A 12,025-nucleotide genomic window follows, 5' to 3' on the forward strand; every position below is an offset into this window, starting at 1 on the left:
CAGAAAAGACAGTTGTGATGTATCAACCTGCTCCAGGCACACCCTACAAAGAACCGGTATTGAGCATCAACAATCAAGTTATATGTGCTGTCGAGAAATTTACCTATCTTGGAAGCACCGTCTCTCGACACGTGTTGATCGACGATGACGTTATTTCCCGAATCTCAAAAGCCAGCTGCAACTTCGGACGCTTACGCTCATCTGTTTGGAATCACCGTGGAATTAACTTGTCTGTGAAGTTACGGATGTACAAGGCCGTCGTCCTGTCCTCCATGCTGTATGGCTCGGAAACGTGGACCGTCTATCAACCACATGCCAGGAAACTGAACCACTTCCATCTCAATTGCCTGCGGCGCATCCTCAACATCACGCGGCAGGACAGAATCCTGGACACTGAAGTCCTGGAGAGAACGAATCTACCTAGTGTCTTTACTGTGTCTTGTTTAATGCTGAAACAAATTCAGCTGCGCTGGAGAGGACACGTTGCACGCATGTCGGACAAGCGATTACCAAAGCGCATCTTCTATGGAGAACTGGAGAATGGAGCTTGTTCACGCTGCGGGCAAAAGAGACGTTACAAGGATATGCTGAAGACAACACTCAAGGATTTCGGGATTGACCCCAACAACTGGGAAGCAAACATGCAGGATCGCAACGCCTGGAGGACTGCTGTAAAATCAGGAGCCACCAACTTCGAAGCCAGTCGGATTGCTGCAGCCAAAGAAAAACGACAAAAAAGAAAAGGAGGAACCCGAATCCCAATTGCCACTGCACCACTTCCGGTTTTCCCCCACTGCAACCGGACATTCAGAGCACGCATTGGGCAGGTCGGACACTTGCGCGTTCACCAACGACACAATGTTGCTGATCAATGAATCTTCCCTTCCCTTCCCCTCCCCTACCCTACGATGGTGACGAAAGCTGGTCTTCTTCGAAAACGAAGGACGAACTTCCGTGTGTGTGTGTGTGTGTGTGTGTGTGTGTGTGTGTGTGAAAGAGAGAGAGAGCGCTCTCATGCAATCGACAGTGATAAATGGCACTGATGTAATGTTGGTTAAAAGGAAAATGTATGTGCTAAGTTTTGCTCTTTCTTGGGGTTTTTATTTGTCAAATGACAGACAACATTTTTAATAATCCATCAATGTTTTCAAAAATTGGTAAATGATGGAAATATTTTCGTACACAATCTCTACACTCTCACACAAATCTCCTCAAGTTCACTTTGCGAACCCCCAATTGGGAAACCCTTCCCAATGCCGTTTCAAGTGCCCTTCCAACTAAACGCTCCCCATCGGATAGGAATCTCACTTAAGATGGATGAATAATGTGTGAAGTCCACTTCATAGGAACTTTCGGTCAGTTGGTGCACACCTATGCTCTCTTCCTGCCGTCACTCATCATTTCAAGTGCACAAAACTGCATGGTCTCATAGATTTTGTTTGACCTAGGCTTCAACTTAAAGCCTAACCCCAACCATATCTTATCTCACACTCTTCATGTTTGATTTTTTACAGAATCACAATTTCCAACACAAGGACACTGTCCTCAGTCTCCATTCAGTCACCATTCAAGGAAGATAGCGGCAATGACTGAAGCCATTCTGAGCATTCTTCCCTTTTGTGTTCCACTGCAGACAGAAAGTCATATGGGTTTTGAACAACATGAGTAAATGATGACAGAATTTTAATTCCATAAATGAACAGACCGGCCCTGCCCTGCCTGATCCTGACAAAGTCATTGAAAAGCTAGTCGCTTTGCTGTGTGGTGGAGATGGATTCAGGTTGGATGACACTGGCTAAAGCCCCTTATATTGTCTATATGGTATTTTGGAGCAGGTTGTTGGCAGTGATCCCTGCCATGCTTTGGGGGGCTTCCCTGTGATTTGGCTGGGGTAAACAAAGCAACCACACAGGCTAATAATAAACCTCAAATGACACTGCCCAATCCCATTTCTCAGAACAGGGATCTATCCCACTGTCACCTATGCACATTAAAACCCCACACAACCCAGTGTTAGAATCACCCCTGCTAACACACACACAAAAAAACGTATTATCCTTATTAAAATCCTATTATTATTTCTTCATTAATAAGTTTTACAAATAAGACAAATATATTTTTGGGGTCTGTCTGTGCTGTTTTTCAATAGATTTTCTATGTTAACATGCACTAGATGTTCATCTCTTGACCAGTACGTCACGTCTCACTATTTTTTCAGTGTTTCGTGAAGGAGTATCACATTGTTTGATGCCGTGTCAAGTTAAAAGAACTTCAGCTCTTAAAAACACAATTCACTAAATGGTCAAAGAGCTTATTTAAACTCATGTGTTAACATGCGTTACACAATAACAAAAGTAAATGTCTCTGTGAAAAAAGCACGATAAGGACAGATGTCCACAGATGGACAGATGCATCTATCGACTCGTTTCACCTCCTGTCTCAGTCATTCTCCTGATATGGTGGAGTCGAGAGACAGTTATTAATTATGTTTCAAGGATTGACATCGGAGTGCGAACACATAATTAATTGGTAAATCAGAGTCGTGACCTCATTATGAGTAACAAATATGTGATTATGTGACTGGTAAGATAAAAAAAATAGTTTGCCTAAAAATGACGAGTATTTCATTATTAACTCACCCTCATGTCATTCAAAACCCATATGACTTTATTTATTCCATTATATAATATATAATTATAAAAAAAAGAATGACCAGAATATTCTTTAAAAATTAACCTTTTGAGTTACATGAAACAAAGAAAGTCATACAGCTTTGGAACGACATGAGGGATAACGGCAGAATATTCAATAATGAGTGAAAACATACATTTACGGTTTAAAATAAATCGTACAACATTTGTTGAATTAAAAAACTATTATTGGGGGGTGTTAAAGCTTTGTTGTCCACACTACACTTTACTGCAGCAAAGCCCACCAGTATCCTGATAGTATCATGAATAACTGCAACACTGCCTGCTCAACTGGCACAGGTTGGCACACATCACCAGGTTGTGTACTAAAATACCCTGTGGAGGAGACTGTAAGTGTGTGTGTATGTGTGCGCATACTATCTGATGGATTATACAAAGGAATGGGGCTCCACTGCAGAGACACCTGCTGGTTGTGTGTGACAGTTTCTGAGAACTGAGAGTAAATTCATGTCAGACTGTGACCTGTTGTGCCTCTGCATTTTATAAATGTGTCTGTATGCGCCTGTGCCAAGTGCCTTTCATGCCAAGTGTCTTTCATTATATAAAACAATATCTTTTCAACAACTCAACTGTTTCTTTCCAACTCCGGTATTTGACCGCCATATGTGTGCTCAGTGCAATAAAATGCTTTTGCGCATGAGATTTGACTTTTAAACTTCAAACATCTGCCTTGCTCTGCTTGCATCTCTTTGTGCCCCGCCGTGACACATCCCCCTGCAGAGGGGATGATGGGTAGTCCTTCTCTGGGGCATTAATTGGGAGACGAGGCATGCTGGTGTCAGATACAAAAAATACACAGAAAGGCAGGAAGCGAGAAAGTGATAGAGAGAAAGAGAGAGAGTGTGACAAGAGGAACAGTAAAAAGAGAGCCATTAAAAAGCCACTGATGACAGAAAGTGCTCAGAAGCTCCACAAAGCATGAAAAAAAAATTCCACAGTCTTTCAAGAAACCTCAAACCATTCTTTTCAAATGAACTGCAAAATAAACACTAGAAGACTAGATTCCACGCATAAATACTAAAAGGGTTTAAGAAATGAATTTAGGGAACATATACAACTGTAACAGTTTCAAATGTGCATGTTTAATTGCTTAAGGCCAGGGTTTTCAACTGGGGATCCGTGGAGAAATATATTAAACATACAGTATAATACATTTCATAAAAAACATTCAATATATTTCAAACATCTAGGTTACTATTGTAACCTTCGTTCCCTGATGGAGGAAACGAGACGTTGTGTTGAAGAAGTGACACTAGGGGTCTCTCTTGAGAGCCTGGAGCATCTCTGAACTTGAAAAAAGGCCAATGAAAAATTTGCAGACAGAATTTGGATGTCCGCCCGGGGAAATTAGTCTGTCCATTCAGGTTTTTGCCCTGAGGAGCCGAGACTGAGGTTTGACCATAACAGTGGCTTGGTTCAGCGTCGTGGCCGGGAGGACACTAGGGGTCCATATTTGGATGCGCTGTGCTGAACCGTGTATGTGCGCTGCTGACGCAGGTGTGGGCAGGCAGTTGCATGCCAAAGCAACAGGCCGTGTCAGACTGCACGTACCCTTCCCCAATGCCCCATAAAATCGTCATAACCTTCTGGTTCCCAGGGGAGAGAACAAGGCGACATGCCAAGCATGGGAGCAGGCCGCGCAAGCCGCACCTTTTCTCTCTCTATGTTTCTCGCATAGAGTTAAAGCAGCTAGGGCCATCTTAACAATATCATATGCACTGGGGATGACGTTCTTTTCCAACTCCTATTCTTTCAGGGGGAAAAGACCCCGCGGAGACCATACCTGCCCAGGCTAGGGGAGGTAAAGAGTGGTGAAATACATCACATGGGTTTTCAGGCCATATGTGGAAAATGGCGCGGTGGTAGATCCTACCTGCTGAGAGGGAGGAGCTGCTACATCACTGCAACCGGGGACAGCGGGGACTGCCCAAGGGAGACGCGGGTCTGCTCGTAAGTGGACTGTACTGCGGAAAATACACACAGGGGATTAATCCACACAGGGGCCCATCCTGTGGAGCACCTATTGCAGTACAGAGTAGTTTCAGTACCTGTTGTGGGTCTGGTCGGGGAATTCCTCCACTGAATTCGCGGACTAGAGGGCTAGGGAGGAGTCATCCAGGGAGCCGAGTTAGTGGGGCAGGCACGGCCTGGGTGTGATAGGCCAATGCTATGACAACCCAACAACCCAGTGGGAAAGCCTGTGTTCGGAGACAGCGTTCCCTTCCTGCTGTCCACCAAAGCAGACAAAGAGCTGCTCAGAACGTCTAAAGCTCTGCGTGCAGTCCACATAAGTACACAGGTCACATACTGGACACAGCAACGAAAGGGCTGGGTCTGCCTCCTCCCGGGGCAGCGCTTGCAGGTTCACTACCTGGTCTCTGAAGGGAGTCGTAGGAACCTTGGGCACGTAGCCCGGTTGCGGTCTTAGGAAGACATGAGTGTCTACCGGACCGAACTCCAGGCAGGTGTCACTGACAGAAAATGCTTGCAGGTCCCCAACCCTCTTGATGGAAGCGAGCGCGATCAGGAGGGCCGTCTTCAAGGAGAGGGCCTTGAGCTCGACTGATTCTAGCGGCTCCAAGGGGGGTCTCTGGAGGCCCGAGAGGACCACTGAGAGATCCCAGGAGGGGAACAGGCTTGGCTGGGGAGGGTTCAACTTCCGGGAGCCTCTAAGGAACCTGATAATCAAGTCATGCTTACCCAAGGACTTGCCATCCACTGCTTTGTGGTGGGCTGCAATAGCGGCTACATACACCTTCAAGGTGGAGGGGGACAGCCTCCCCTCCAACCTCTCCTGCAGAAATGAGAGCACTGACTCGACTGCACACCTCTGCGAGTCTTCAGACCGGGACGAGCACCAATTTGCAAACAGGCGCCACTTCAGGGCATAAAGTTGCCTGGTAGAGGGAGCTCTGAATTGGTTGATCGTGTCTACGACGGTAAGTGGTAGGCCACTTAGATCTTCCGCATCCTGTCCAGGGGCCAGACGTGGAGGTTCCAGAGGTCTGGGCACGGATGCCAGAGGGTGCCCCGTACCTGAGAAGAAGATCCTTCCTAAGGGAAATTCGCCAGGGAGGGGCTGTCGCAAGGAGCATGAGATCCTGGGATGTGAGTGGCGCGCAGCGATCTGAGTCGCTGCTGGCTCCAAATGAGACATGCGACGGGAGCGCACACAGCCTTGGTGATTTAGTGAGCATAAGTGAGCAGGAAACCCTGAGGCTGTGTTCATTGTTGCCGGGGACATCAACAAAGCCTATTTTAAAACAATAGCACCAAAATACCACCAACATATCAGCTTCAACACACGAGGAGGCCAGTTTGGACCACTGCTATTCTACTTTCCGGGATGGCTACAAATCCCTCCCCCGCAAACCATTTGGCAAATCGGACCACTCTTCTGTTCTGCTTCTGCCCACTTACAGGCAAAAACTGAAACAGGAAGCACCCACCCTCAGAACGATCCAGTGCTGGTCGGACCAATCAGTCTCTGCATTACAAGACTGTTTTGATCACGTGGACTGGGAGATGTTCCGGTCCGCCTCTGAAGACGACATCGAGGTTTACGCTGATAGCGTAACGTGTTTCATCAGGAAGTGCGTAGAGAACATTGTGCCAACCAAAACAATACGGATCTACCCCAACCAGAAACCATGGGTTAATGGCGACGTTCGTGCGGCACTTAATGCGCGGACCTCCGCTTTTAATTCTGGGAACGCGGAGGAGCGTAAACAAGCCAGTTATGCCCTCCGTAACTCTATCAGTGCAGCCAAACGCCAGTACAGGCACAAACTTGAAGGACAGTTCAACTGAGTTCACATCATCACTGACTATAAACGGAATAAAAACTCCGCCATGAACACTGCTGCCTCTCTCCCGGATGAGCTTAATACATTTTATGCTCGTTTTGAGGACAATAACACCGCCCGCGCGGAGAGAGTATTCGCGGCCGACGCTACACAGGATGGTTCACTCTCCATCTCTGTTGCGGATGTAACCCATTCCTTCTGACGGGTGAACATCCGTAAAGCCGCGGGTCCAGATGGCATTCTGGGCCACATCATCAGAACGTGCGTGAACCAACTGGCTGGTGTTTTTACGAACATTTTCAACCTGTCCCTCTCCCTGTCTGTAGTCCCCACATGCTTTAAAACATCAACCATTGTGCCTGTACCGAAGTAAGCCAAAATCACTTGCTTAAATGACTGGCGTCCTGTTGCTCTGACACCCATCATCAGCAAATGCTTTGAGAGGTTAATCATGCTCTGTTTTGCCCACCTCTTTGGACCCATTGCAGTTTGCCTATCGCAACAACCACTCCACTGATGATGCCATTGCATCTACAATACACACTGCTCTCTCCCACCTGGAAAAAAGGAACACATATGTGAGAATGCTGTTTGTGGACTACAGCTCAGCATTCAACACCATAGTGCCCTCCAAGCTTGATGTGAAACTCCGGGCTCTGGGCTTAAACAGCTCGCTGTGCAGCTGAATCCTGGATTTCCTGTCAGGCAGACGTCAGGTGGTTAGAATGGGCAGCAACACCTCCTCATCACTGACCCTCAACACTGGAGCCCTGCAGGGCTGTGTTCTCAGCCCACTCCTGTATTCCCTATACACACATGACTGTGTGGCAACACATAGCTCCAATGCCATCATTAAATTTGCTGACGATACGATGGTGGTAGGTCTGATCACTGACAATGATGAAACAGCCTACAGAGAGGAGGTGCACACTCTGACACACTGGTGTCAGGAGCACAACCTCTCCCTCAACGTCAGTAAGACCAAGGAGCTTGTGGTAGACTTCAAGAGGAATGACAAAGAATACAGCCCCATCACAATTAATGGAGCACTGGTGGAGAGAGTCAGCAGTTTCAAGATCCTTGGTGTCCACATTACTGACGAACTCAAATGGTCCGTCCACAATGAGGCCGTTGTGAAGAAGGCTCACCAGCGCCTCTTCTTCCTGAGACGGCTGAGGAAGTTTGGAATGAACCACCACATCCTCACACGGTTCTACACCAGCACTGTAGAGAGCATCATGACTGGCTGCATCACCGCCTGGTACGGCAATAGCACCGCCCACAACCGCAAAGACCTGCAAAGTGTGGTGCGAACTGCCAGAAACATCATCGGAGGTGAGCTTCCCTCCCTCCAGGACATCTATACCAGACAATGTGTAAAAAAAAGCTCGGAGGATCATCAGTGACTCCAGGCACCCGAGTCATGGGCTGCTCTCACTGCTACTATCAGGCAGGCGGTATCGCAGCATCAGGACCCGCCCCAGCCAACTACATGATAGCTTCTTCCCCAAAGCAATCAGACTTTTGAACACTTGATCTCTCACGATCAACAATCAGCACTGCACTTTATTAATTATCATCTTGTATCACACACTGGACTGTCAAATATATTCTCCCCAATTCAACTACTGTATATATATATTTATATACCCTTACCCTTATTTTGTATTTTTATTGTATGTGTATTCTATATTGTGTGTATTGTTTACTGTACATTGTATATTGTGTTGTGTAAGTATGTGTACATTTGTTATGTAAATTGTGTTGTGTAAATATGTTGTTTATTGTAATTGGTACTGCTATGTTATTCGGAACTGCACACAAGACTTTCACCTACTGTTGCACTTGTGTACACAGTAGTGTGACAATAAAGTGATTTGATTAGATTTGATTTATGTACGCTACCGTCGCGGTGCTGTCTGAACGGATCAAGACATGCTTGCCCCGAATTAGTGGGAGGAACCTCCGTAGGGCAATAAATACAGCCAGCAACTCTATGCAGTTGATGTGCCAATGCAGTGGGGGCGCTTTCCAGGAGCCAGCGGCTGCGTGCCCGTTGCACACACCATGTAAAGATGGTAAAGCGGACGCCATCGAAAGGGGCCGGGGGCCTGGCGAACTGGATCATATAGTCGAGTCGGATGGTCCTGGCCAACCAGCGCGATGGGTTGGGAAGTGAAAGCCATGCGTCCAAGCTCCGTGCGAGGGGCACTAAGGGGACAATCATTTTTGATGTACCCTGCGGGGCTTTGCAGCGGGGCAAAGCAGGCAATGTGGCATCGGGAGGCAAAAGCGCATCCAGAGGCTCTGGTGCTGAGAGAAGACATGAAGCACTTACCTTGCTCATGCACACTCGGCAGGGGGGCGGGTTAGTGACTGAGGAGGAGGTCCCATGTAGGCGTCCTCTGGACTCTTCAGAACAGGCCGGCCGGGGGGCAGCAGTCGTGGGTCTGGAGGCGGGGGGGGTCCGCGTCCGGCGTGGTGGGACTGTTGAGGTGTGGCACTGGGATGCAGTGAGAACGGCATTTGCGGGCCAGGTGACCCAGAGAAAGAGGAAATTGCTCTTTTATGGAGAATGTGGGTACCGCAGCCCGAAGGGGGTACGGCAAAGAAAACAAACTGAACTGAGGATTCTCCTCCCGGCCCTCCACCGGGGATGGAGTGGTCTGCTTACCAGCTCTGGAGCAAACGTCTCGATCTCTGGGTCGTCCGTCTCAGGAATGCTTGGGAGCCTTCCGGGTCCTGGAGGATGTTCAAGAGACGGGGGGGCGTGGCTGTGAGTGGCGCCCAGATCAAATCATCCAGCCGTGAAGAGGATGGAGAGTTCCATCCTCAGACTGGGCGTGCTGACCTGAGGGTGTCAGCCTAATCGAGTCTTCTTCATCAGACGAAGGAACACACTCCGATGCAGCGGTGAGCTCATCCAGCTCAGGGGGCTCAAGGCGAGCCGCTGTCACCCCGAGCCCAAGTCCACGAGCGTGTCGGGGGGCGGGTGGTTTGTGGGGATGTACCCGGAGAAACCGAGCCCGCTGCCATCCACAAATCGACTCCATCGCCATCCGGGTCATCTTCAATCCCATGGGAAGAAGGAGAGATGCGGGGAGTGGCGTTCCTTTTTAGGAAGGAAAAGCTGCGACTGCAAAGGTTCTCACAGTGAGAACACGAACCATCCACAAATGCTGCCTCGGTGTGATCATGGCCCAGACACACGAGGCAGCGCCTGTGATTGTTAGGAGCAGAGAGAACTCGACCGCATCCAAGAACAGGAGCGGAAGGGCATCTTTATAAAGACGCGTCCTGAAAGGATATTCAACGCCGCTGTGTATTGCTCTTTTAGAGAAATAAACTCTTTTAATGAAAATATTCTCTTTTTCAAAAGCGCTGTCGACGCACCCAGGGGCAAAGCTGCTCTGCTGTGCCAGAGAAGGAGAAAGCCACTGATATGTGACGTAGATCCAACAGCATACGCTCTTGCAGAGATGAAGTGAATAGTCTTGTGAATGCAGCTTGCTAATCACACAACCACTCGGCTCCGAAGGAAAAATTAGAATGAACAGACTCATTTCCCTACCTTTATACCCATATGTCCGGGGGGCGTGACATGCAAATTCTGTCTGCCAATTTTTCATTGGCCTTTCTCAAGTTCAGAGATGTGCGAGGCTGTCAAGAGAGACCCCTAGTGTCGCTTCTTCGACACAAAATCGAAGAAGCGACTATCGTGTTGATATATATATATTTAAGTAATAAGTAATCTCACACAAGCAAGAGTGCGATATGGCCCTACATCAGCACTGCTGCGATTCGGCCGCAGTGCTGATATAGGGCCATATAGCATGATAGCGAGTGTGATATTGCTTATATACAACAGTTCAATGAACAAGTCAATTTAAAAAAAAATGGGAAAAACCAAGCACAGTCATAAAAACGCATTTGTGCATGGAACTACTTTCTTACGCGACGGATCAGAATCTGCCGTTGCAGGTTCAAAACAAATGATGTGTCCAAGCCTTCATTAGTAATTCAAAAATATCACTTCAGAAATAGTATCATGGCTTGTGCTGCTTTCTAACAAGTCATTGGAAAACCAAGGATAGACGGATTGATGTGTGTGTGTGTGTGTGTGTGTGTGTGTGTGTGTGTGTGTGTGTGTGTGTGTGTGTGTGTGTGTGTGAGAGAGAGAGAGTTGCCACACCCAAGCAAAGATGCTGTCAAGCTTTCTGATGGTCAGCTTTCTCAGTGGAAAATAGACGTCCAAGCGGGGTTTTTCCTCCCTATTTCGCGGTAGCCGGTACGCAAGAGTCATTCACTATAGAAACAGCGATGTCCTCCGCCATTTTAAACAGTATGTATCCAATGTGGAAACTCTGATAAAAGGTAAGCACATTGATTTCTGTAATACATCAGTTGTGTCTCAGCTGTGATGAGCCTTAATCCTGAAGTTGTCCATTTAAAGCTGTTTAAAGCTATTTCCTAACTTTGGTAATGTATTAGTTTTACGAACGATCACGGAGCGCTGTTCTATGTAAACAATGACTAACAGATTCACTTATATATATACACACCACTGTTAGTTCCAATCCTCGAATCTGATTGGACGAGAGACATTCCATGAGCATATATATATATATATATATATATATATATATATATATATATATAAAAATCGCATATACAAATATTTGCTGAGAAAGCCCATCATATAACAATAATTCAATATATAATGATTAAATAATTATACATAGTTATCTTTAAATATTTTTAAATTATAATTATATATATACATATATATATATATATATATATATATATATATATATATATATATATATATATATATATATTCAGATAATTAAATGCATTACATTCTTGTGGCAGAAGAGTTAATCGTTGATAAGACGAATTTGAATTTGTGCTCCATCAAGTGTTTTGAACGCAAGAATGTAACGCATGTCTGTGTTGTTCTGACTGCTGGATGGTTGTTTTCTTGTCCCTGGGTCTGAAAAAGTTACATAAGACCCTCTTACATAAGAAAGTTTGATCAGAATGTAAACATCTAAAACATTCATTAAATGTCTCATGTTTCTGCTTCAATAATTGAACCTTGTTAGATACAATTATTTACAGGTGTTTATTAAGCACAAAGACAGCAGTTCATTTCACAAGCAGAATTTTTGTGATAATGAGATGTATAATAATTACACTTTCATCACTGCATCTAATTACTATATTAGTAACTTCCTCCATCTTACATACTCCCAGTCTCTTTAATCACTGGTGATGATAGTTTAAACGTATGTATACTGTACGTGTGTGTGTGTGTACGTGTGTGTGTGATTAAAAAAAAGCTTAATTTCTCACCTTTATATGACAGGTGCACTCGGGGTGCTATACGGTTGTTGCCATGACAACCCCAGATACACAAACTCAGGGTTAGTAGCATTGTTTGCATCATCTTCATGATAATGACAGCAGTAAACCCACTGAGATCTGCATGAGCGAGAGAAAGAC

The 12,025-nt window shown here is 46.1% G+C and overlaps 1 protein-coding gene across 2 annotated transcripts in view; it reads right to left on the reverse strand.

Moving 5' to 3' along the window:
• The window catches only part of LOC127630906 (semaphorin-3F-like), a 66,357-nt gene that overhangs the window by 32,522 nt on the left and 21,810 nt on the right, over positions 1-12,025 (reverse strand). For both annotated transcript variants that reach the window (XM_052108766.1, XM_052108765.1), the window contains exon 2: positions 11,876-12,004. In XM_052108766.1, the coding sequence (XP_051964726.1) occupies positions 11,876-11,975 (100 nt within the window). In that variant the 5' untranslated portion in view covers positions 11,976-12,004. The remainder of the gene's footprint in view (positions 1-11,875; positions 12,005-12,025) is intronic.

Source organism: Xyrauchen texanus, chromosome 37 (genome assembly GCF_025860055.1).
Source record: "Xyrauchen texanus isolate HMW12.3.18 chromosome 37, RBS_HiC_50CHRs, whole genome shotgun sequence".
Classification (NCBI taxonomy): Eukaryota; Metazoa; Chordata; class Actinopteri; order Cypriniformes; family Catostomidae; genus Xyrauchen; species Xyrauchen texanus.